The sequence below is a fragment of the Coregonus clupeaformis genome, chromosome 30, assembly GCF_020615455.1.
Source record: "Coregonus clupeaformis isolate EN_2021a chromosome 30, ASM2061545v1, whole genome shotgun sequence".
NCBI classification, from domain to species: domain Eukaryota; kingdom Metazoa; phylum Chordata; class Actinopteri; order Salmoniformes; family Salmonidae; genus Coregonus; species Coregonus clupeaformis.
The window spans coordinates 39,999,748-40,027,126 of record NC_059221.1 but is presented as its reverse complement, the minus strand read 5'-3'; the positions used below and the strand labels follow the sequence as shown (position 1 = coordinate 40,027,126).

At 44.0% G+C, this 27,379-nt stretch overlaps 1 protein-coding gene across 1 annotated transcript; it reads left to right on the top strand.

Annotated features, from left to right (window-relative positions):
* LOC121546119 (transmembrane 9 superfamily member 4-like) lies at positions 1 to 26,836 on the top strand. Its single transcript, XM_041857157.2, has 17 exons — positions 1 to 36; positions 2,107 to 2,220; positions 2,537 to 2,636; positions 2,851 to 3,007; positions 3,128 to 3,266; positions 5,057 to 5,180; positions 5,347 to 5,465; positions 5,788 to 5,970; positions 6,213 to 6,345; positions 6,518 to 6,599; positions 7,303 to 7,378; positions 7,496 to 7,579; positions 13,850 to 14,025; positions 14,203 to 14,266; positions 23,375 to 23,494; positions 23,761 to 23,850; positions 23,952 to 26,836. The coding sequence occupies exons 1-17, from the start codon at positions 1 to 3 to the stop codon at positions 24,099 to 24,101; spliced, it is 1,947 nt and encodes a 648-aa protein (XP_041713091.1). The 3' UTR covers positions 24,102 to 26,836.
* Positions 26,837 to 27,379: the final 543 nt, after the last annotated feature.

Here is a 27,379-nt window from a genome sequence, read left to right as displayed (position 1 = left end):
ATGACACGTGTATTCAAGATGGCGACCGCGGCGATGGTAAGTGGGCACGAAGAAACTCTTGTTCTCCAAACATCTGTCCGCTATCACTGTCTACCTTCAACTAGAAGCATGTAGTTGTGTTAATATTAATATACGACTCACTTTATCAAGTGACATTTAAAGTAATGATTTAACGGCATTAATAAGCGCTGTCTTTCTACATTGGTTTGTCAATGGTGCAGCAGGCAGGAGATGTTGACGACGCTAGCCAGCCAAGACAACTTGTCACTAATGTCAGCTGGTGCTAACTAGTTAGATGTCAGCTTAGCAAAACAATAAAAGAATGTGCCTAACTAGCTAGTTACCTAGTTCTTACTCTGTATGTGGATAAAAAAATTATATGTATTTCAATTACAGCTCGACTGCTAATTGAATGAAGCTAGTTATCTCATTCATTGTGACAGCGTAGTCCTTTTGGCGTAGCTAGGCTAACGTTAGCTGGCCAGCCAACAACACACAACTATCGTTCTCTAACTTGCCTAGCTAGATGACGTTAGTTTACTCAATCATCTTTATCTAACATTAGCTACGTAAAGTTATACACTTGCTAAATGTTGTACTGGTAATGCGAAGCATAGGTAGCTTGCTAACTCGTTTTTATGTGTTAACTAACTAGTTCGAGGACAAGAGCACAGACAAAAGGGGCCAGTTTAACTAGGTAACGTTAGCTAGATGGTTAATGTTAGCTAACGCTCGCTAACTAGTATGTGGCTGGCAACTAGCTAGCTATGCATTTCCGGGTTGATTTATGTATTCTATAAGCTTAACCAAAGATGATCTAGCAATCTCCTTTTTTTTTTAGAGTAGCTATCTATAATCTTAACCAAATCATCTCCTTTCTTGGAGTAACAGTTAACTATCTAGCTGCAGTTGCTTAGTCGACATGTCTCAACCATCTATTTTATATAACCGCTAGCTATTATCAGTGTGGAGATGTTTTCATGCACTCATTTGTATACAGAGGTAGATAACTCATTATTCATTTGAGACGAGATTGATATGATACATTGGGCTGCTGTTGTATTCATCATCAACATGTACCTTTTCAATTCAATTGACGTAACAATGTACATATTGCCCAAGCTTACTTTGGATATTTACAATATTAACATAATTAAAATAATAATAATCAATATTGTCAACGGGACAACAGTAACAACAATAACCAAGGGTCAAAATAACCATTGAACAATAACAATATAGAGGACATGTGCAGGTTGGTTGGTCTGTCAGACACTGTCCCTCTTTTCACTGTGTTAATGTTTCACTGTGTTAAGGTCTGTCAGACACTGTCGTCCCCCCCCCTTCCAGACCCATCCCCAGAACAATGCAATATGTATGGTATGGTTTTGGTTATACCTTAATGGCAAGTGGTTGTGTAAGCAAGCACTCCACACAGGAAAGGAAAATCAAGCTCGACTGGTGTGACATTAGTTTAGTGGAAGGGCTCGCTAAATTGTGTGTTCTCTCTGTAAGTGAAAGGGTGATAGCCTATCTCTCACTCTGTAAAATGATCTATTGTTCTAATATTTGACATGCAATTTTGTTAATATAACACCCTTAAGCATACAGTAAATATTCTACATGATCCTGTTCAAATGTTAGGGGTGTTCCTATACAATCATTGGGTTGTATAGACATGCAGTCTGTCCTTTGTGACTGGTTAGATAAAAGTACAGTGTCTCAAAGTGTTGTTTAAGTCATCAAGCCATCTTGGATTGTACTGTGTGTGCCAAGAAGGCTACTAAATTTGGATTTGATTACCATCATGGCCCCTCTCTCTCTCAGGGTGAAACATGAGTCTCACCTTTACATACCCCAAAGGCATCTCCACTTTCCATTGATTTCTGAATGTCTAAAGTGGGTATGTGGCGACAGGGTCGTTCAATTTGAATTCAAATGAGTGAACTTTGAGCAACCCTATCTACTGAATGTTTTGGTATTCAGGTCCAAAAAGTCACTTTCTGACCTCTTCTGCCAGGGGCAAACATTTTGTTCAAATCCAAAAGGGGCTTTTTATAGATTGACCAACTAGTCCATTGATTGTTGGTTGTGTTTGTGTTGAAGGAGACGTGGTTGGCCCTTCTGCTGTTGTCCATGTTGCCCGGAGGGGTCCAGCCCTTTTACGTGCCTGGAGTTGCTCCAATGAACTTCCACCAGAACAGTGCTGTAGAGATTAAGGTAAGCTAAACAACCATACCTTTGGCTTAGTTCTAGCCCTCTTCTGCTTAATCGGGTATCTAATACGCAACTCTTTTGGCTGTGTGCCATGCCTTGGCTCTTTGTGGATTTACTAAGTTAGCATTGTTTTGTTTTCTGGGTATGATTGAACTGTGTTAAAGCCTAAGCTTGATAGATGGACAAAAGCTTGTTAGCTCCAAGGTTTTCCAAGGCAGGCTGAGGTGGATACTAGTATTGTTTGTGTAGCCTGTTGGCATACGGTTGGCAGGTCAGTCAGTCAGTCACTCAAATGAATGGGCACATTGATTTCCCCCAGGCCGTGAAGCTGACCAGCTCCCGGACTCAGCTTCCCTATGAATACTATTCCCTGCCCTTCTGTCAGCCTGATAAAGTGGTCTACAAAGCAGAGAACCTGGGTAAGTAAGCCACTCCCTCTGCTCTCCTCTCATGCAGAAGTGTTGTTCTATGCGTCTTGTCGTTATTTGGAAGGTTTACAGTGTTTCCTTGTGTACTGTGTTGTAATGCATTGATTTGTGTTGTCTTTGTATGTGATTCATAATAAGCTGTTGCACCTAAAGGCACACACCAGGAACTCATACTTACATTGTCATTCACTGTGTGTGTGTGCAGGGGAGGTGCTACGCGGGGACCGTATTGTCAACACCCCCTACTCGGTTCTCATGACCCAGGACAGGAAGTGTGAGGTGGTTTGTGCCAAGCTGAAACTCAGCGTGCAGCAGAGCAAGCTGGTGGCTGAGCGCATCCTGGAGGAGTACTATGTTCACCTGTGAGTGCCCTCCTTCCTTTCCTCATTACTCTCTCTCTCTCTCTCCATTAATCAGGTAACATTAATCAGGTAAAATGCTGCTATAGGCTCCATGTTAATCCTCCCTATAAACTCCGTCAGCATTGCAGACAACCTCCCAGTGGCCACTCGGCTGGAGTTCTACCCCAACAGAGAGGCAGGGGCTGAGGAGGAGAAGGATGTGGTGAAGGGTGTTCAGTTTGAACATGGCTACAGACTAGGCTTCACTGACAACGGCAAGGTACAGAACCTCCTTACCAGGGCCTAGCTAAAGCATGGAGAGAGAGTATGGACACATCCGTATGAGATTAGGGGAGTGGGAACTCTGACTCTTGTGTCTATTATATAACAGCTCTTGTTGTCCTGTAGAGTTATCTTTAAGGTATGAACCTTTGCATTCTGTTGTCTCTCTCTACTATAGTTCTACCTACACATCTACCTGTCCTACATTCTGTTGTCTCTCTCTACTATAGTTCTACCTACACATCTACCTGTCCTACATTCTGTTGTCTCTCTCTACTATAGTTCTACCTACACATCTACCTGTCCTACATTCTGTTGTCTCTCTCTACTATAGTTCTACCTACACATCTACCTGTCCTACATTCTGTTGTCTCTCTCTACTATAGTTCTACCTACACATCTACCTGTCCTACATTCTGTTGTCTCTCTCTACTATAGTTCTACCTACACAACCACCTGTCCTACATTCTGTTGTCTCTCTCTACTATAGTTCTACCTACACTTCTACCTGTCCTACATTCTGTTGTATCTCTCTACTATAGTTCTACCTACACAACCACCTGTCCTAAATTCTGTTGTCTCTCTCTACTATAGTTCTACCTACACATCTACCTGTCCTACATTCTGTTGTCTCTCTCTACTATAGTTCTACCTACACTTCTACCTGTCCTACATTCTGTTGTCTCTCTCTACTATAGTTCTACCTACACTTCTACCTGTCCTACATTCTGTTGTCTCTCTCTACTATAGTTCTACCTACACATCTACCTGTCCTACATTCTGTTGTCTCTCTCTACTATAGTTCTACCTACACATCCACCTGTCCTACATTCTGTTGTCTCTCTCTACTATAGTTCTACCTACACATCTACCTGTCCTACATTCTGTTGTCTCTCTCTACTATAGTTCTACCTACACATCTACCTGTCCTACATTCTGTTGTCTCTCTCTACTATAGTTCTACCTACACATCTACCTGTCCTACATTCTGTTGTCTCTCTCTACTATAGTTCTACCTACACATCTACCTGTCCTACATTCTGTTGTCTCTCTCTACTATAGTTCTACCTACACATCTACCTGTCCTACATTCTGTTGTCTCTCTCTACTATAGTTCTACCTACACATCTACCTGTCCTACATTCTGTTGTCTCTCTCTACTATAGTTCTACCTACACATCTACCTGTCCTACATTCTGTTGTCTCTCTCTACTATAGTTCTACCTACACATCTACCTGTCCTACATTCTGTTGTCTCTCTCTACTATAGTTCTACCTACACATCTACCTGTCCTACATTCTGTTGTCTCTCTCTACTATAGTTCTACCTACACATCTACCTGTCCTACATTCTGTTGTCTCTCTCTACTATAGTTCTACCTACATAACCACCTGTCCTACATTCTGTTGTCTCTCTCTACTATAGTTCTACCTACACATCTACCTGTCCTACATTCTGTTGTCTCTCTCTACTATAGTTCTACCTACACATCTACCTGTCCTACATTCTGTTGTCTCTCTCTACTATAGTTCTACCTACACATCTACCTGTCCTACATTCTGTTGTCTCTCTACTATAGTTCTACCTACACATCTACCTGTCCTACATTCTGTTGTCTCTCTCTACTATAGTTCTACCTACATAACCACCTGTCCTACATTCTGTTGTCTCTCTCTACTATAGTTCTACCTACACATCTACCTGTCCTACATTCTGTTGTCTCTCTCTACTATAGTTCTACCTACACAACCACCTGTCCTACATTCTGTTGTCTCTCTCTACTATAGTTCTACCTACACAACCACCTGTCCTTCATCATCTACTACCACAAGGAGAAGGTGGAGGAGGAGGAGGAGCACAACTACAGAGTTGTACGTTTTGAGGTGGTTCCCCAGAGTGTCAAGGTGGAGGGTAAGTTGAGGTGGTTCCCCAGTTACACAGCGCCCTGTCCTGTCTGAGGTAGAAACGGTTCATTCCAGCCCAATAAACACAGTGACAAGCGTTAGAAAATACAGTGCGTTTCAATCCTCCTCCTCCTATTTGTTAATTGTCTCTGTCTGTCTGGATCCCTCTGCAGACCTGAAGGCTGATGATAAGGGGGCGTGTACCCTGCCTGAGGCCACTAACTCCGCTCCTCAGGAGATTGACCCCTCCAAGGAGAATGAGGTTCTCTTCACCTACTCCGTCCGCTGGGAGGTAAGTGTCACGGACCTTCTCTTCATGTTCACGTCAAATATTTAGAGTTGTTCTCTGTAAAGTGTTGGGATGCACTTTAAATAGAATGGGACTTGACTTGGCTGGTACATTGTTGATAGAGGACCTCTTCACTGTGGAATGTGGTTATTTAAGATGTTTTTTGGTATAATTTTCTTTGTTTGCTAGGCTCCTGCCTTGATTTTGTAATAGCTGGTCTTCTAATGCAAGGTTCTTGAGACAAAGAGACCTTGGTCTCATTGGGACTCTGCCTAAAGAAATATAAATTGCCCGACTTGACCCCCTGTTTGTCTCTCCCCGGTAGGAGAGCCAGGTGAAGTGGGCATCCCGCTGGGACACCTACCTGACCATGAGTGACGTGCAGATCCACTGGTTCTCCATCGTCAACTCAGTGGTGGTGGTCTTCTTCCTGTCTGGCATCCTCAGTATGATCATCATCAGGACCTTGAGGAAGGACATCGCCAACTACAACAGAGAGGATGACATAGTAAGAGACCCCACTTACTCTGCTAAATATGACGTGGCTTTGGCATTTGACAGCACTTTGTGTGTGTGTGTGGCTGCAGCTGGAGGGAGAGTCTCATTTACATAAGTGTGACTGAAGAGATTAGGATTTAAAATGTGGCATGTGTTCACCCTCTAAAGAAGAGTATTTGCTTCTTCATGTTGTGTGAATTCATGTGGGTAGTGTGTCTGTAAAATATCTTGACTAATGCCAATCTTCGCTAGGAGGACACCATGGAGGAGTCAGGCTGGAAGAATGTCCATGGTGACGTGTTCAGACCTCCACAGTATCCCATGATCCTCAGCTCTCTGCTGGGCTCAGGCATACAGCTCTTCTGCATGATCCTCATCGTTATCTGTGAGTGTGCTGTAAACAGACTTCTAGAACCTCGTTTCAAAAGCACTCTGCCATTTTCATCAGGGAATTGTAATCTTTGGATATGGTCCATCCACCACAACTGGAGATGAAAGCGTGGTATTGTGTCACTGTGACACGGGGCTGAAGCTGCTGTGTTTTATCTGTCCTGTAGTCGTGGCCATGTTGGGGATGCTGTCTCCTTCCAGTAGAGGGGCGCTGATGACCACTGCCTGCTTCCTGTTCATGTTCATGGGGTAAGACGAGAGAGAGTCACCCTCCTTATGTCTCTGGCCCAATCCCAAATGGACCCCTACACCCTATGCGCCCTCCTTATGTCTCTGGCCCAATCCCAAATGGACCCCTACACCCTATGCGCCCTCCTTATGTCTCTGGCCCAATCCCAAATGGACCCCTACACCCTATGCGCCCTCCTTATGTCTCTGGCCCAATCCCAAATGGACCCCTACACCCTATGCGCCCTCCTTATGTCTCTGGCCCAATCCCAAATGGACCCCTACACCCTATGCGCCCTCCTTATGTCTCTGGCCCAATCCCAAATGGACCCCTACACCCTATGCGCCCTCCTTATGTCTCTGGCCCAATCCCAAATGGACCCCTACACCCTATGCACTTGTGGAGATCTGAGAGTATTTGATCAGTATAAGCAATATGGTGAAACTTCCACCAAGCCTATCAAAGGGCATGGTGCAGCGATTACCATATTGCTTACACCTGACAAATCCTCTCAAATCTCCACAAGTAAATAGGGCGTAGGGATCCATTTGGGATTGGGCCAGAGACATAAGGAGGGCGCATAGGGCGTAGGGGTCCATTTGGGATTGGGCCAGAGACATAAGGAGGGCGCATAGGGCGTAGGGGTCCATTTGGGATTGGGCCTCTGTCTGCTGTCTGTAAACTGTGGGAGAGGCATCAGTATGACTGGGTTTTCTCTTCCAGTGTGTTCGGTGGATACTTTGCTGGCAGGCTCTACCGCACGCTGAAAGGCCATCGGTGGAAGAAGGGAGCTTTCTGTGTGAGTATTTCAAACGAATGCTATCAATGACTAATGGCATATTTTTTTTCTAATCAAACTTAGTGTCCTGTTGTTGCCTACTATTCATGTGACTGTGTGTTTCTGTTCTGCCTGCAGACGGCCACTCTGTACCCTGCCGTGGTGTTCTGCATCTGCTTCGTTCTCAACTGTTTCATCTGGGGAGAGCACTCGTCTGGAGCAGTGAGCTAGCTATTCTCCTACACACGGACTCTCTGTATATCAACACATTCAGTCTATATGCTCACTGTATAACAACATCAACACATTCACTATTTATAGGCTCACATCAACACATTCACTATCTATAGCAGGGATGGGCAACAGGCGGGCCGCGTGCTGGGGGGGGGGGGGGTGTGAGAGTGCTGCAGCTGAGTCACGGAAACACAGCATCACACGCGGCGCACGTCGTGACAACTGTTTTACCAGTTGCAGGTAGACTATTTAGATTGGTCATCATTTAGACAGCCTTTTTCCATTAAAACATATTCACGCGCTAGAACTGATAACGGCGACAAAGCATTGGAAAAGGACTTTAGGCACACTAGAGCGCTTTAGATACATTCGCTCAGAGGTGGTTTTAAAGTAAACTGCGTTCTAATGTCGACTTTTCTCATGGATATACCGTATCAAGCGAAGGGTTTTACTCATGCTCAGTTCTAGGGTCTGGAGCGCTGCGCGAGTGGACATTTTGAAATGGAAGTTATGGAACTCCCTCGTGCGCTTGTGTTATGGGGGAAAAAGTCCACGATGAAAGTGACATTGAATGTGTAGAATGATAGGCTACATTTGCGTCTGTTGGCCATCCAAGTAGGCTATTAATTTCTATGCCATTTTAGGCAACTGTAGCCTACCATTTGATACGTAAAAAAACAGTATGTTGAAATGACGATATCGCTGGAGTCAATGCAAATCAATTTGTGCCACTTGCGTAGCCTACCTGGAGCTGGCAAACAGATGGAATAAATAGCCTATAACTCAGTCTGTTGTAACGTTGTGTTATTATGCTATTGTTAATGGCCATGTTTAGTCAATTATATTGGAAGTTATCAATTGTGATCATTGTCACAGCTCTATCGCAAATGTATCATTCCCCACATTTAATGTCAGTTTCATTGTGGACTTTTCCCTGAAATTAGATGTTGGCCTATCAGGGGCTATGGGCTACTTGCATCTACCTCAGCAAACCATGGCAACGTTGAATTGCAATTATAATTCCAGATTTTAGTCAGTAGCCTATGCCTATTGAAATAAGAAGCCAATCTCGCAAATAGGCCATTTATAATGTTTGCAGTCTTAACATCTGGCCATTTTATAACGGTTTGTAGTCTTAACATCTGGCACATAATAACGGCATAATTACCAGAAAATATCCTAACATTCGTTTTTTTTTTTAAGTTCGTCCAAGTGTTTCTTGCACAGAGATTTCGAGATCCTCTGTCCAACTTTCATCACTCAAACTCTCCTGTCGGATTTATCTATAGTTATGCACATGCACAAACGGGATTTATTTACAATTATAAACTGTGGTTTGAGCCCTGTGAATGCTGATTGGTTGAAAGCCATGGTATATCAGACCTGTACCAGTGGAATTGAGTTAGACATTTTAGCTAGACCTGGCAACCCAACATCAACACATTTACTATCAATAGGCTTACTGTATAACATCTAGAGCCCGACTGATAAATCCGTTGACCATACTATCGGCCGATGTATTATTGGTTGCCTTAAGAAGCAGCTAAATGAGCTGCTCATTGAACATCATTCAGCCCTAGGTCACAACCTGAGAGAGTAGGCATGGTGGTTTGACGGTTAGTAGCTTGCCACAGCCAGCATATATTTGAATAAGTAAATAATCAAAAGTACACTTCACCAAGCAAGCAACCCTGTCATCACATTCTCACTTAATTAACCTTAGCTGGCTAGCTAGCCAGCAAGGTAGTAAACTTAGTTGTCTAGCCAGCAAGGTAGTTTCTAGCTTAGCTAGCAATCTGTGCTACTTATGTGTAAACGGTGGACTGTCGCCAAAGTGAACACTCGTCCTTGATACAAAAATAACACCGTTGCTGTCTGGGCCCATTTATGTTAGCTAGTGAGCTTATGTAGTTAGTTTTCCGAAGTATGCAATCTGCAAAAAAACAAAACATTTGGTGCAGATCGATCATTCAGGCCATGTGCTTGCATTCATGATGAGATAAGTAGCTAACGTTAGCTAGCTAGCTAAACCAGTGCCTTAAGTATTTGCCTGCATAAGCGTTTTCAGTCGTCGGCACATCAGCCAGTTGAAGTTGAAATTGAATAACAGTGTAATGTGCATATGGTTTCTGTGAGGAAAACATTGTCGTAATGAACAGCTAGCTTGTGCTTTTCACAGGTTGCCACAAAGTGTTTGTTTACATGACCTTTGACCGTTGTAAACACTGTAGTAGATCTACTCAAGGCAAACGCTGAAACCTAGTGGTGACATTACGAACGGAATGTCAAATCAAATTTCATTTGTCGCGTGCGCCGAATACAACAGGTGTAGACCTTACCGTGAAATGCTTACTGACAAGCCCTTAACCAACATTGCAGTTTTAAGAAAAATAAGAGTTAAGAAAATATTTACTAAATAAACTAAAGTTAAAATAAAAGAGCAAATAGTCCGGGTAGCCATGATTAGCTGTTCAGGAGTCTTATGGCTTGGGGGTAGAAGCTGTTGAGAAGTCTTTTGGACCTAGACTTGGCACTCCGGTACCGCTTGCCGTGCGGTAGCAGAGAGAACAGTCTATGACTAGGGTGGCTGGAGTCTTTGACAATTTTTAGGGCCTTCCTCTGACACCGCCTGGTATAGAGGTCCTGGATGGCAGGAAGCTTGGCCCCGGTGATGTACTGGGCCGTACGCACTACCCTCTGTAGTGCATTGCGGTCGAAGGCCGAGCAGTTGCCGTACCAGGCGGTGATGCAACCAGTCAGGATGCTCTCGATGGTGCAGCTGTAGAACGTTTTGAGGATCTGAGGACCCATGCCAAGTCTTTTCAGTCTCCCTGAGGGGGAGTAGGCTTTGTCGTGCCCTCTTCACGACTGTCTTGGTGTGTTTGGGCCATGATAGTTCGTTGGTGATGTGGACACCAAGAAACTTGAAGCTCTCAACCAGTTCCACTACAGCCCGTCGATGAGAATGGGGGCGTGCTCAGTCCTCTTTTTTTCCCCTGTAGTCCAGAAGCTGTTAAGAAGCCTTTTGTACCTAGACTTGGTGCGCCGGTACCGCTTGCCGTGCGGTAGCAGAGAGAACAGTCTATGACTAGGGTGGCTGGAGTCTTTGGCAATTTTGAGGGCCTTCCTCTGACACCGCCAGGTATAGAGGTCCTGGATGGCAGGAAGCTCGGCCCCAGTGATGTACTGTGAACTTGTGAAGTCTGATTGACTTTGAGACAAAAGTTTAATTGATTCATCCAGCCATCCCTTGTGGTGGTTTAGCACAAACACTTTTGCATACTTCTTATCCACTGCCATACATAGACACGCCATACATAGACACGCCATACATAGACACGCCATACATAGACACGCCATACATAGACACGCCATACATAGACACGCCATACATAGACAAGTTGCACCCAAGGTAAACCAAACAAGTTTTGTATTTACTGTCGTATTTATAGAAGATATAGTTGCTTTTTGGTGGATATCCTGTAAACAACAATGCTCTTAAATTAATATTAATTTAAATATTTAGGTAAGATATCATCATTTAGAGTATCTGTTCATTATTTGTGTAAAAAAAGGTATGTTTTTCATTCCACCTCTAGAAAACGATATATCGGTAATCTGATACCTCCCTAAAATTGGTATCGGTAACGGACCCAAATATACCATATCGGTCGGTGACTAATAACATCAACACATTCACTATCTATAGCAGGGTTCCTCAACTGGTGGCCCACGGGTGATTTCGTTTTTAATTATTGGACATAAAATACTGTAAAAACCCCAGCAAATCAGCTAGTGATTTTTTTAAATATTGGAAATATGTTCCAAAGTATTCCCAAGCTTAATAGAGAGAGATACACTGACTATACAAAACATTAAGAACTCTTTTCATGTCATAGACTGACCAGGTGAATCCAGGTGAAAGCTATGATCCCTTATTGATGTCACCTGTTAAATCCACTTCAATCAGTGTAGATGAAGAGGAGACAGGTTAAAGAAGGATTTTTAAGCCTTTAGACAACTGAGACGGATTGTGTGTGTGTGCCATTCAGAGGGTGAATGGGCAAGACAAAATATTTAAGTCCCTTTGAAGGGGGTATGGTTGTAGGTGCCAGGCGCACTAGATTGAGTGTGTCAAGAACTGCAACGTTGCTGGGTTTTTCACGCTCAACAATTTCCTGTGTGTGTGAAGAATGGTCCACCACCCAAAGGACATCCAGCCAACTTGATACAACTGTAGGAAGCATTGGAGTCAACATGGGCCAGCATCCCTGTGGAACACTTTCAACACCTTGTAGAGTCCATGCCTCGATTAATTTAGGCTGTTCTGAAGGCAAAAGGGGGGGATGCAACTCAATATTTGGAAGGTGTTCCTAATGTTTGTACACTCGGTGTACGTGATTGTATACAAATGTAAGCAAGGTTTTAAATTATGTTTTAGTTCAATGTTATCTGTTTGGGCTTTCTTGCGGTCAATTTGCAGTATACAAATGATTTGTAATTAAGTTCCGGCCCCCTGACCATCCTCTCAAGAAGAAATCGGCCCGCGGCTGAATCTAGTTGAAGATCCCTGGTCTATAGGCTCACTGCGTATCCACACATTCACTGTCTATAGGCTCACTGCGTATCCACACATTCACTGTCTATAGGCTCACTGCATAGCAACACATTCACTGTCTATAGGCTCACTGCGTATCCACACATTCACTGTCTATAGGCTCACTGCATATCAACACATTCACTGTCTATAGGCTCACTGCGTATCCACACATTCACTGTCTATAGGCTCACTGCGTATCCACACATTCACTGTCTATAGGCTCACTGCATATCAACACATTCACTGTCTATAGGCTCACTGCATATCAACACATTCACTGTCTATAGGCTCACTGCATATCAACACATTCACTGTCTATAGGCTCACTGCATATCAACACATTCACTGTCTATAGGCTCACTGCATATCAACACATTCACTGTCTATAGGCTCACTGCGTATCCACACATTCACTGTCTATAGGCTCACTGCGTATCCACACATTCACTGTCTATAGGCTCACTGCGTATCAACACATTCACTGTCTATAGGCTCACTGCATAGCAACACATTCACTGTCTATAGGCTCACTGCGTATCAACACATTCACTGTCTATAGGCTCACTGCGTATCAACACATTCACTGTCTATAGGCTCACTGCGTATCCACACATTCACTGTCTATAGGCTCACTGCGTATCAACACATTCACTGTCTATAGGCTCACTGCGTATCCACACATTCACTGTCTATAGGCTCACTGCGTATCCACACATTCACTGTCTATAGGCTCACTGCGTATCAACACATTCACTGTCTATAGGCTCACTGCGTATCCACACATTCACTGTCTATAGGCTCACTGCGTATCCACACATTCACTGTCTATAGGCTCACTGCGTATCCACACATTCACTGTCTATAGGCTCACTGCGTATCCACACATTCACTGTCTATAGGCTCACTGCGTATCCACACATTCACTGTCTATAGGCTCACTGCGTATCCACACATTCACTGTCTATAGGCTCACTGCGTATCCACACATTCACTGTCTCTAGGCTCACTGCATATCAACACATTCACTGTCTATAGGCTCACTGCATATGAACACATTCACTGTCTATAGGCTCACTGCATATCAACACATTCACTGTCTATAGGCTCACTGCGTATCCACACATTCACTGTCTATAGGCTCACTGCATATCAACACATTCACTGTCTATAGGCTCACTGCGTATCCACACATTCACTGTCTATAGGCTCACTGCATATCAACACATTCACTGTCTATAGGCTCACTGCATATCAACACATTCACTGTCTATAGGCTCACTGCGTATCCACACATTCACTGTCTATAGGCTCACTGCGTATCCACACATTCACTGTCTATAGGCTCACTGCATATCAACACATTCACTGTCTATAGGCTCACTGCGTATCCACACATTCACTGTCTATAGGCTCACTGCTTATCAAGTTCAAGTTTCAACTTTATTTGACCCAGAGAGGGCAATTGGTTTTGCACCAGAGGAGCACATGAGACATAGAAAACATGTAAAAATCCACATGCGTTACAATTGAACACAGTGATACTGAATACACAGCCACTGTATATCATCAACACATTGTCTATCACCCTCAGAACAAGGACAGATGTCACAGTATATGGACTATATCAATCAGTGATGTCTTCTACCCCCCCTCCTCAGGTCCCCTTCACCACCATGCTGGCTCTACTCTGCATGTGGTTCGGTATCTCCATGCCCCTGGTGTACCTGGGCTACTACTTTGGCTTCCGCAAGCAGCCGTACGATAACCCTGTCCGCACCAATCAGATCCCTCGCCAGGTGCCCGAGCAGCGCTGGTACATGAACAAGTTTGTGGGGTGAGTGTCCTGTCAAGCCTGCCTACTGCTCTGCTCTGGAGCAATCAGTGTATAACTCGTCTTTTGTGTGTAACGTCCTCTCATACACGGTCATAGAAGTTGATGGAACACAGTCATTAAGACACTGCATTTGGATTAACAGTGTTTTAATACATTTTCTCTTTTCCCTTTCCAAAGAATTCTGATGGCTGGGATTCTACCGTTTGGTGCCATGTTCATTGAGCTCTTCTTCATCTTCAGTGTGAGTAGAAGTCCTCTCCTATAGGCTGTTTGAATTTCCAGGTGAACATAAAGGAGAGCAGTCGTTGGTAAAGTCAATCAGAAATCATTCCAGTGTGTTTATATTATGTAAATATGCCACCGTACTGTATGATGTATGCCCCGACCCGTTTAGCTTTATAAACTAAATGTATCCCCTATCAATTCTTATGATCGACAATAACTTTTGAACATCAGATCGGCAGTTACTAACCTCAATTCCGGCTTCGACTCATCTGCCCTGGCTTCTTTGTGTACCGTTGACCCAATCTTTTGGGCTAGTCGAGAGGAAACGCAGGCGAAACAAAAGGCAGGAGAGCGGGCGTCCTGTTGAGACTGTTGAGACAATATTCAGTCACTTGATAATAAAATGGATAACCTCCGATCGCAGATTTGCTATCAACGGGACTCTCGTAACGGCAATATGTTTTTCTGAAGTCGATGGAATCTCCATTCACCGAGCAGACAGGAGATTGGATTCAGGGAAATCCAGAGGGGAAGGGGTATGTCTCTTCATCAACAACAAATGGTGTTGATTTTTTTTTAACCTTTATTTAACTAGGCAAGTCAGTTAAGAACAAATTCTTATTTACAATAATGGCCTACACCGGCCAAACCCGTACGACACTGGGCCAATTGTGCGCCGCCCTATGGGACTCCCAATCACGGCCGTCCCTCGTCCCCCCAGATCATGACTCGGCAGGTAGCCTAGTGGTTAAGAGCATTGTCAGTAACCGAAAGGTTGCTGGTTCAAATCTCTGAGCCAACTAGGTAAATTCTGTCTGTGCCCTTGAGCAAGGCGCGTAATCCTAATTGCTCCTATAAGTCACTCTGGATAAGATCGTCTGCTAAATTATTTTTATTTGTATTTTATCTGGTCAACACTCGCAAGGCCACGGGACCGGACAGTATTCCAGGGTGCGTTCTCAAGAGCATGCGCAGACCAGCTGGCAGGCATCTTCACCAGCTGGCAGGCATCTTCACCAGCTGGCAGGCATCAGCATTGTCCCAGTCTGTAATCCCAACAAGCTGACCGCCATCATTCCTGTCCCCAAGAACTCAAAGGCTACCTGCCACAATGGCTACCAACCTGTAGCATTCGCAATCATTAAGTGCTTTGAAAGGCTGATCATGGCACATCAACTCCATCCTCCCTGACACCCTAGACCCACTTCAATTTGCATACCGCCCCAACAGATCTACAGATGATGCCATCTCAATTGTCCTCCACTGCCCTCTCCCACCTGTACAAAAGGAACACTTATGTGAGAATGCTGTTCATCGACTACAGCTTAGCGTTCAACACCATAAGTGCCATCCAAGCTCATCACTAAGCTCAGGACCCTGGGACTGAACACCTCCCTCTGCAACTGGATCCTGGACTTCCTCATTGGCCGACCTCAGGAGGTGTAAGCGGGCAACAACCCCTTCGCCACGCTGACCCTCAACACGGGGGGCCCTTCAGGGGTTCGTGCTTAGCCTCCTCCTCCGCACCACTCCCAACTCCAAGTTTGCTGACGACACAGGCACTTTACAGGGAGGAGGTCGGAGACTTGGCAGTGTGGCGCCAGGACAACAACTTCTCCCTTTTAATGTTAGCAAGACCTAGGAGTTGATAGTGGACCAAAGGAAACAGGGGAGGGGGGTGCACACCCCAATCCACATTGATGGGGCCACAGTGGAGAAGGTCGAGAGCTTCAAGTTCCTCGGTGTCCACATCACTGAGGGCTGAACATGGTCCTCTCACACCACTACAGTTGTGAAGAAGGGCACGGCAGCACCTCTTCTCCCTCAGGAGGCTGAAACTATTTGGCATGGCCCCTCAGATCCTCAGGAACTTTTACAGCTGCGCCATTGAGAGCATACTGACTGGTTGTATCACCGTCTGGTATGGCAACTGCACCGCCCTTGACCGGAAGGTCCTACAGAGGGTGGTGTGGACGGCCCAGTGCATCATTGTCAGTTAGCTCTCAGCCGTTCAGGACGTACATGCCAGGTGGTGTCTGAGAAAGACCTGAAAATTGGCAAAGACTCCAGCCACCTGAGACATGGACTGTTCTCCATGCTCCTCTCCGGCAGGCGGTACCGGTGCATCAAAGCTTAGACAAACAGACTCCTAAACAGCTTCAATCCCCTGGCCATAAGACTGTTAAATGGCTAACAGCTACTGCTCTCCCTCTCCCACAGACTGTCCACACTAACTCTATTAACTCTATGCCCATCCACAGGTCACTACCCACTCACACACACCTTCACTGTCACTCTTACTCGCGCACACACACACACACACACACACACATACACACACACACTCTTTCTTACACCCTCACTCACACACTCCATTACTGAAGCCACACACTTACACCCACATACCTCACAATCTACGCACACTTACACCCACATACCTCACAATCTACGCTGCTGCTAAAATGATTATTGATTAGATATATTACTACAATTACACCGCTGTCCATTTGATTATTGATTTCCTGCTACTGGTCACTATTAGTCCTGTTTTACATGTATACTGAACAAAAATATAAACGCAACATGCAACAATGTCAACGATTTTACTGAGGTACAGTTCCTAATAAGGAAATCAATCAATTGAAATAAATTCATTAGGCCCTAATCTATGGATTTCACATGACTGGGCAGGGGTGCAGCCATGGGTGAGCATGGGAGGTCATAGGCCCACCCACTTGGAAGCCAGGCCCACCCACTGGGGAGCCAGGCCCAGCCAAACAGAATCAGTCTTTCCCCACAAAAGGGCTTTATTTCAGAGAAATACTAGGAATGTTCTAAGAACCTGGATGTGGAGGTCCTGGTCTGGTGTGGTTACACGTGGTCTGCGGTTGTGTGGCCGGATGGACGTACTGCCAAATTCTCTAAAACGTTGTTGGAGGCGGCTTATGGTAGAGCAATGAACATTCAATTCTCTGGCATCAGTTCTGGTGGATATTTCTGCAGTCAGCTTGCCAATTGCACGCTCCCTCAACTTGAGACATCTGTGGCATTGTTGTGTGACAAAACTGCACATGTTAGAGGCCTTTTATAGTCCCCAGCACAAGGTGCACCTGTCTAATGATCAGGCTGTTTAATCAGCTTCTTGATATGCCACACCTGTCAGGTGGATGGATTATCTTGGCAAATGAGAAATGCTCACTAACAGGGATGTAAACAAATATGTGCACAACATTTGAGATAAATAAGCCTTTTGTGAGTATGGAACATTTTGGGGTTCTTTTATTTTAGCTCATGAAACATGGGAACAACACTTTACATGTTGCATTTATATTTTTGTTCAGTATATATTACCATTAGTATTTATATATACCACTTTTCAGATAAATGTATATCTTACTACTAAGTCACTTTTTATGTATAAACCCACCTCAACCACTCCAGTACCCCTGCACATTGAATAAGGTACTGACACTGACCTGTATATACAACCACTCCAGTACCCCTGCACATTGAATAAGGTACTGACACTGACCTGTATATACAACCACTCCAGTACCCCTGCACATTGAATAAGGTACTGACACTGACCTGTATATCCAACCACTCCAGTACCCCTGCACATTGAATAAGGTACTGACACTGACCTGTATATACAATCACTCCAGTACCCCTGCACATTGAATAAGGTACTGACACTGACCTGTATATACAACCACTCCAGTACCCCTGCACATTGAATAAGGTACTGACACTGACCTGTATATACAACCACTCCAGTACCCCTGCACATTGAATAAGGTGCTGACACTGACCTGTACAGTCGTGGTCAAACATTTTGAGAATGACACAAGTAGATATTAGATATTTTTGTCAGATGTTACTATGGTATACTGAAGTATAATTACAAGCATTCCATAAGTGTCAAAGGCTTTTATTGACAATTACATTAAGTTTATGCAGAGTGTCAATATTTGCAGTGATGACCCTTCTTTTTCAAGACCTCTGCAATCCGCCCTGGCATGCTGTCAATTAACTTCTGGGCCACATCCTGACTGATGGGAGCCCATTCTTGCATAATCAATGCTTGGAGTTTGTCAGAATTTGTGGGTTTTTGTTTGTCCACCCGTCTCTTGAGGATTGACCACAAGTTCTCAATGGGATTAAGGTCTGGGGAGTTTCCTGGCCATGGACCCAAAAGGTCGATGGTTTGTTCCCCGAGCCACTTAGTTATCACTTTTGCCTTATGGCAAGGTGCTCCATCATGCTGGAAAAGGCATTGTTCGTCACCAAACTGTTCTTGGATGGTTGGGAGAAGTTGCTCTCGGAGGATGTGTTGGTACCATTCTTTATTGATGCAAAATTGTGAGTGAGCCCACTCCCTTGGCTGAGAAGCAACCCCACACATGAATAGTCTCAGGATGCTTTACTGTTGGCATAACACAGGACTGATGGTAGCGCTCACCTTGTCTTCTCCGGACAAGCTTTTTTCTGGATGCCCCAAACAATCGGAAAGGGGATTCATCAGAGAAAATGACTTTACCCCAGTCGTCAGTAGTCCAATCCCTGTTCCTTTTGCAGAATATCAGTCTGTCCCTGATGTTTCTCCTGGAGAGAAGAGGCTTCCTCGCTGCCCTTCTTGTTGACACCAGGCCATCCTCCAAAAGTCTTTGCCTCACTGTGCGTGCAGATGCACTCACACCTGCCTGCTGCCATTCCTGAGCAAGCTCTGCACTGGTGGTGCCCCGATCCCGCAGCTGAATCAACTTTAGGAGACGGTCCTGGCGCTTGCTGGACTTTCTTGGGCGCCCTGAAGCCTTCTTCACAACAATTGAACCTCTCTCCTTGAAGTTCTTGATGATCCGATAAATGGTTGATTTAGGTGCAATCTTACTAGCAGCAATATCCTTGCCTGTGAAGCCCTTTTTGTGCAAAGCAATGATGAAGGCATGTTTCCTTGCAGGTAACCATGGTTAACAGAGGAAGAACAATGATTTCATCTACCACCCTCCTTTTAAAGCTTCCAGTCTGTTATTCTAACTCAATCAGCATGACAGAGTGATCTCCAGCCTTGTCCTCTTCAACACACTCACCTGTGTTAACGAGAGAATCACTGACATGATGTCAGCTGGTCCTTTTGTGGCAGGGCTGAAATGCAGTGGAAATGTTTTTTTGGGATTATGTTAATTTTCATGGCAAAGAGGGACTTTGCAATTAATTGCAATTCATCTGATCACTCTTCATAACATTCTGGAGTATATGCAAATTGCCATCATAAAAACTGAGGCAGCAGACTTTGTGAAAATTAATATTTGTGTCATTCTCAGAACTTTTGACCACGACTGTATATACAACCACTCCAGTACCCCTGCACATTGAATACGGTACTGACACTGACCTGTATATACAACCACTCCAGTACCCCTGCACATTGAATAAGGTACTGGCACTGACCTGTATATACAACAACCACTCCAGTACCCCTGCACATTGAATAAGGTACTGATACTGACCTGTACATACAACCACTCCAGTACCCCTGCACATTGAATAAGGTACTGACACTGACCTGTATATACAACCACTCCAGTATCCCTGCACATTGAATAAGGTACTGATACTGACCTGTATATACAACCACTCCAGTACCCCTGCACATTGAATAAGGTACTGACACTGACCTGTATATACAACCACTCCAGTACCCCGTACATTGAATAAGGTACTGACACTGACCTGTATATACAACCACTCCAGTACCCCTGTACATTGAATAAGGTACTGACACTGACCTGTATATACAACCACTCCAGTACCCCTGCACATTGAATAAGGTACTGACACTGACCTGTATATACAACCACTCCAGTACCCCTGCACATTGAAAAGGTACTGACACTGACCTGTATATACAGTGAGGGAAAAAAGTATTTGATCCCCTGCTGATTTTGTACGTTTGCCCACTGACAAAGACATGATCAGTCTATAATTTTAATGGTAGGTTTATTTGAACAGTGAGAGACAGAATAACAACAAAAAAATCCAGAAAAACGCATTTGATTTGCATTTTAATGAGGGAAATAAGTTTAGTTGAGTTGATGCCAAAGAGCTCAATTTTGGTTTCATCTGACCACAACACATTCACCCAGTTCTCCTCTGAATCATTCAAATGTTCATTGGCAAACTTCAGACGGGCCTGTATATGTGCTTTCTTGAGTAGGGGGACCTTGCGGGCGCTGCAGGATTTCAGTCCTTCACGGCGTAGTGTGTTACCAATTGTTTTCTTGGTGACTATGGTCCCAGCTGCCTTGAGATCATTGACAAGATCCTCCCGTGTAGTTCTGGGCTGATTCCTCACCGTTCTCATGATCATTGCAACTCCACGAGGTGAGATCTTGCATCGAGCCCCAGGCCGAGGGAGATTGACAGTTGTTTTGTGTTTCTTCCATTTGCGAATAATCGCACCAACTGTTGTCACCTTCTCACCAAGCTGCTTGGCGATGGTCTTGTAGCCCATTCCAGCCTTGTGTAGGTCTACAATCTTGTCCCTGACATCCTTGGAGAGCTCTTTGGTATTGGCCATGGTGGAGAGTTTGGAATCTGATTGATTGATTGCTTCTGTGGACAGGTGTCTTTTATACAGGTAACAAGCTGAGATTAGGAGCACTCCCTTTAAATCTTTCTGATTGAGAGGGGGTCAAATACTTATTTCCCTCATTAAAATGCAAATCAATTTCTAACATTTTTGACATGTGTTTTTCTGGATTTTTGTTGTTGTTATTCTGTCTCTCACTGTTCAAATAAACCTACCATTAAAATTATAGACTGATCATTTATTTGACAGTGGGCAAACGTACAAAATCAGCAGGGGATCAAATACTTTTTTCCCTCACTGTACAACCACTCCAGTACCCCTGCACATTGAATAAGGTACTGACCTGTATATACAACCACTCCAGTACCCCTGCACGTTGAATAAGGTACTGACACTGACCTGTATATACAACCGCTCCAGTACCCCTGCACATTGAATAAGGTACTGATACTGACCTGTATATACAACCACTCCAGTACCCCTGCACATTGAATAAGGTACTGACACTGACCTGTATATACAACCGCTCCAGTACCCCTGCACATTGAATAAGGTACTGATACTGACCTGTATATACAACCACTCCAGTACCCCTGCACATTGAATAAGGTACTGACACTGACCTGTATATACAACCACTCCAGTACCCCTGCAGTAAAGTAATAGTAAAAATAAAGAAAAACCGTTGAATGAGTAGGTGTTCTAAAACTTTTGACCGATTTTAGTGTATATCCTAATCAAAAAGCTGCACATGTTCTCTAAACACCAGCCTATAAGGCAGTGACTTTGCCAGCTGCTACAGAATAGCACAGTGTTCATAGAATGTCATCAACACAACGGTGAATAATCAGTGGGTCCTTGTACCTCCAGTCTCTGGTGTCAACAGATATGAGAATGATCCGTAACCCGCACCTTGAGTGTCACAAATGGAACACTGGAAATGGTGTGTTACAGACGCTCCAAATATGTTAAACATTGTGTTGATCAAATATGAACTTAGTCGTCTTTAAATATTCCCATTACACCTGTACAGTACTGCTGATCATCTGCTACCTGGGCTGTTTTCAATGTTGTGAAAAGTTCAGATATAAATATATTATGTACATCTAACATGCCTCTGACCTAAGAAGAAAATTGTATCACGTAGAATAAGCAATCAAATCAGCTCTAAACGTGGCATTTCTAAGTTTGCACACTGTACGTGGCTCTGATCCGCTGTATGTATTCTGAGTCTAACCCAGGTTGTCTCTGCTGTATGTGTTCTGAGTCTAACCCAGGTTGTCTCTGCTGTATGTGTTCTGAGTCTAACCCAGGTTGTCTCTGCTGTATGTGTTCTGAGTCTAACCCAGGTTGTCTCTGCTGTATGTGTTCTGAGTCTAACCCAGGTTGTCTCTGCTGTATGTGTTCTGAGTCTAACCCAGGTTGTCTCTGCTGTATGTGTTCTGAATCTAACCCATGTTGTCTCTGCTGTATGTGTTCTGAGTCTAACCCAGGTTGTCTCTGCTGTATGTGTTCTGAGTCTAACCCAGGTTGTCTCTGCTGTATGTGTTCTGAGTCTAACCCAGGTTGTCTCTGCTGTATGTGTTCTGAGTCTAACCCAGGTTGTCTCTGCTGTATGTGTTCTGAGTCTAACCCAGGTTGTCTCTGCTGTATGTGTTCTGAGTCTAACCCAGGTTGTCTCTGCTGTATGTGTTCTGAGTCTAACCCAGGTTGTCTCTGCTGTATGTGTTCTGAGTCTAACCCAGGTTGTCTCTGCTGTATGTGTTCTGAGTCTAACCCAGGTTGTCTCTGCTGTATGTGTTCTGAATCTAACCCATGTTGTCTCTGCTGTATGTGTTCTGAGTCTAACCCAGGTTGTCTCTGCTGTATGTGTTCTGAGTCTAACCCAGGTTGTCTCTGCTGTATGTGTTCTGAGTCTAACCCAGGTTGTCTCTGCTGTATGTGTTCTGAGTCTAACCCAGGTTGTCTCTGCTGTATGTGTTCTGAGTCTAACCCAGGTTGTCTCTGCTGTATGTGTTCTGAGTCTAACTCAGGTTGTCTCTGCTGTATGTGTTCTGAGTCTAACCCAGGTTGTCTCTGCTGTGTGTTCTGAGTCTAACCCAGGTTGTCTCTGCTGTATGTGTTCTGAGTCTAACCCAGGTTGTCTCTGCTGTATGTGTTCTGAGTCTAACCCAGGTTGTCTCTGCTGTATGTGTTCTGAGTCTAACCCAGGTTGTCTCTGCTGTATGTGTTCTGAGTCTAACCCAGGTTGTCTCTGCTGTATGTGTTCTGAGTCTAACCCATGTTGTCTCTGCTGTATGTGTTCTGAGTCTAACCCAGGTTGTCTCTGCTGTATGTGTTCTGAGTCTAACCCAGGTTGTCTCTGCTGTATGTGTTCTGAGTCTAACCCAGGTTGTCTCTGCTGTATGTGTTCTGAGTCTAACCCAGGTTGTCTCTGCTGTATGTGTTCTGAGTCTAACCCAGGTTGTCTCTGCTGTATGTGTTCTGAGTCTAACCCAGGTTGTCTGACTGTAAGCTGTCCTCCCTCTGCAGGCCATCTGGGAGAACCAGTTCTACTACCTGTTTGGTTTCCTCTTCCTGGTGTTCATCATCCTGGTGGTGTCCTGCTCCCAGATCAGTATCGTCATGGTCTACTTCCAGCTCTGTGCAGAGGTGAGTTGTGTGGGTGTGTAAATGGGGCTTTGCATAGTAAAAGCATTGAGTGTGTGAATATTAAGTTCTCAACCACAGTAGTTCAGATAGAAAAGACAGGAGGTCTGGTAGCATAATGGGTAGTCTGCCCCTCTAGTTGTGACATCACAGACATACAAACTGTCTGTCTGTCTTTTTTATTTAACCTTTTATTTAACTAGGCAAGTCAGTTAAGAACAAAATTCTTATTTACAATGACAGCAACGTGTAAAGTGTGTCTCCTGCAGGACTACCGGTGGTGGTGGAGGGCCTTCCTGGTATCAGGGGGCTCAGCCTTCTACGTCCTTGTTTACGCCGTTTTCTACTTTGTCAACAAGGTAAACGTCGAAGACGTATTGAGATGGGACGTTTTGAATAAGGTTGCTTAGCATGCTTAGATTGGGGTGGTAGCTGTCTAACGTGTGTTTCTGTCTTGCAGCTGGACATTGTGGAGTTTATCCCTTCCCTGTTGTACTTTGGTTACACGGCTCTCATGGTCCTGTCTTTCTGGCTCCTTACGGGGACAATCGGCTTTTACGCAGCGTACATGTTCATACGGAAGATCTACGCTGCCGTCAAAATCGACTGAGTTTGTTTCTGCTGTTTGTTGCCACATTTTCTTGTTCGTTTTAATTTTTAATTTTTTGTTTTCTTTATGTCCAGCAAACACTTGACTTCTGTGTATTGGGTTTTGTGGAACAGTGCCACCCACAGGCATGGGGAGAGAACAGCAAGATGGCGCTGCCTGCTAGCTCAACGCTCCCCCTCCCTCCGTTATTGGTGTCCACAGAGACAGAGTTCCTCTGGGACAGTCCATGTTTTTCTACTGTGTTTCACCTTGGACACAACATGGGCCAAAGCATGTCAATTGAAAGTCTCTGTATGTTTTAGTGTCTGCTTTTGGAGTTGGACAAGCCTGGGTTGCCCAGGGGGACTCAATGAAGTGCATTGGTTCAGAACTTCACTTTATCGTTTTAATATCAGTTCTCTGTAAGATATTTTAGTCTGACCTCTCTCTTTCTCTCTCGTTTTCTGTCTCTCTCTGTCAGTCTCTCTCTGTCTCTCAGTGTGTGTGTGTGTGTGTGTGTGTGTGTGTGTGTGTGGTAAGGTTATTTTAGTTTAAAGTCTTTATTCCAGATGATCAAAAGATGGTTGGGAGGTCACACTGTGGTAATGGCACTAATAAGTATTTTGTTTAGCTTGGAAATGGAAATCTAACATTGGAACAGGCAAGGAAGGATATTACAATATTCTGTTATTTTTACTGTGGTTTCCATGTCCTGAAGTGACCATTTCAACCACAACTAAAATCATAATCTAAATGTATCTCCTTGAAAAGAATTCTCTCACATTGAGGTAACAGATTTTCTGAGTAGAAGTATAAACTCAATTTCTCCTCTGCAAATACTACTTCCATTATCAATTAATCTGATGTGCTAGGGAAGCCAAGTTGGCTTAAGGCGGTTGAAATATGAAATGTTAATGGAACAAAAGTAAATGTGGATGAAAAGTGGTATTTCTCATTATCTTCAAATCACCTTTATAAGTTATGAGCTTTAGCCTAGGAAACACGACTTGTTTAAAATGTTTGACTTGTAATGTAATGGTGTCCAATGTAAACAGCTCCACGGTCTCACTGAACTATGCATTTTTTGGAAAAGGATGAGAATGATCTTTGGTTTCATAATGTTTTGATTTTAACACCTAGTTCAATGAGACACACCTGCTATTCTAACAGAAGTTATCTATCGGTGTCGGTTATCCCTGAGCATCAATGTCTCTACTAGGATTGCCTTAGCAACACAGGGTTCTGTCAATGAGCATCTAAATGGAGTACAGTTGTGTTTCCCATAAACAACCTCTAAATGGAGTACAGTTGTGTTTCCCATAAACAACCTCTAAATGGAGGACAGTTGTGTTTCCCATAAACAACCTCTAAATGGAGGACAGTTGTGTTTCCCATAAACAACCTCTAAATGGAGGACAGTTGTGTTTCCCGTAAACAACAGGTCAAGTCAGTGCTGTACAAGATTGACAATGTGGTTTATATTCAGTCGATAGGAAAAGTATATTGTCTGAATGGGCTGATCCTTCACTGGGTTTACTCTCTGGCTGTCTTTGCACAGGCAGCCCAATTCTGATCTTTTCCCCAATTATTGGCAAAAGAGCTGATCTGATTCGTCAAAAGACCAATTAGTGGAAAAAGATCAGAACTGGCCTGCCTGTGTAAACACCGGCTCTGTTACCCAGAGTTAGAATTTCCTACCGGGGGTTCACATCGTCCTGTAGCTGGAGTTTCCCTGAAGGTGGAGATCCTGTGTGTTGAAACACTGACCTGGTGGGGATTCAAAACATTAAAGACCTTTCTATCTTGGACATATTTTACTCAATGGCTGCGTTTACACAGGCAGCCCAATTTTGTTTTTATCTAAGATGATCTGATTGGTCAAAAGACAAATAAGTGTAAAAATGTTTTATCAGAATTGTGCTGCATGTGTAAACGCAGGCTATAAAACGTTATTCTATGGGCCAGTTTCCCAGATGAAGCTTAGCCCTGCACTAAAAAATACTTCTCAATGGACCTTTAAGGCCAGGAATAGGTTTAAATACATTTGAGGGCTGAGCTTTCAGGAACACAACCTTCAGGTCAACATTGTTACCCCACAAGTTTCTTCACCTGTTTTTTTGTTGATCAAGCGCGTAGAAACTAATATGTGGACAGACAGTCCGGTGGAGGTGTGATCTTCCACAGCGGAGGGTGTTGGGATAGCGCCGCACTGGAAGAAGGAAGGGGAGCGGTGCTGAGGGGGGAATGACTCCATTCTGGGTGAATGATAGTACAGTGAACCACTGAATAAATCATACTTCTCTCTTCCTGTCTCCCCTCTCCCTTTAAAGTTTCTTTATCTCTGCATCTCTCTCACGTTCACCTCCACAGTATCCCATCAGTATTGTCCTCCCTCTGCTGCTGATGTCTGACGGTATTCCTGAGCTGACAGCTCTCACTGCTCCACAGACAGACTTCCTCACCCGGGCCCAACAAACAAATTCCAGGAGAGATTTTCTACAGATGTGCTTTTGATTGACATGAGCTGTGTATGTATGTATGCGTATGCGTGTGTGTGTGTGAATGAGTGTCTACTATGTATGTAAATACAACGCGTTGTTTTCCTGTTTTGGGGCTCTTGACTGTATGTTTAAAGATCATGTCATTGTTTTAGCCAAATGCATGGTTTTTAAGGAACTTTTTTTTTTTTTCCGTTTTCTTTACAGAATGTCCAGTTATATAATGTATGAAACAATTAAAGTGCTGATACGTTGGGATTTTGTGCGTGTTCATTTTTCATTCACTAGATAAAGCCAGAGTAATGCTTGCTGAAGTGCCATTGTGTTGTCTCTAGGTTGTGTGTCTTGAGGGTTGGTATCAGATTACACGTTGTGCATCAAAACCATATTTGAGTTTCTCTTTTTTGAGTTATAGCACAGTCTGTATCCTGTAAGTGTACTTGCTAGTGTTGCTATTAGCGTAGGGATAGGCTAGCTGCATATAGCTGTATGACGACATAGTGTATGACATCATACTGTAATTACGGTGTCCAATGGCTCGGCTCAGCTCCAGTAACAAGACCCTTAGCGGTGTCCAGTCTGTCAAATCATCTGTGTAGAGCAATGCGGTGTAGGGCTCTCTAGAAATGTACATTTACATCTACATTTAAGTCATTTAGCAGACGCTCTTATCCAGAGCGACTTACAGTTAGTGAATACATTTTTTATTTATTTTTTATACTGCCCCCCGTGGGAATCGAACCCACAACCCTGGCGTTGCAAACGCCATGCTCTATCAACTGAGCTACATCCCTGCCGGCC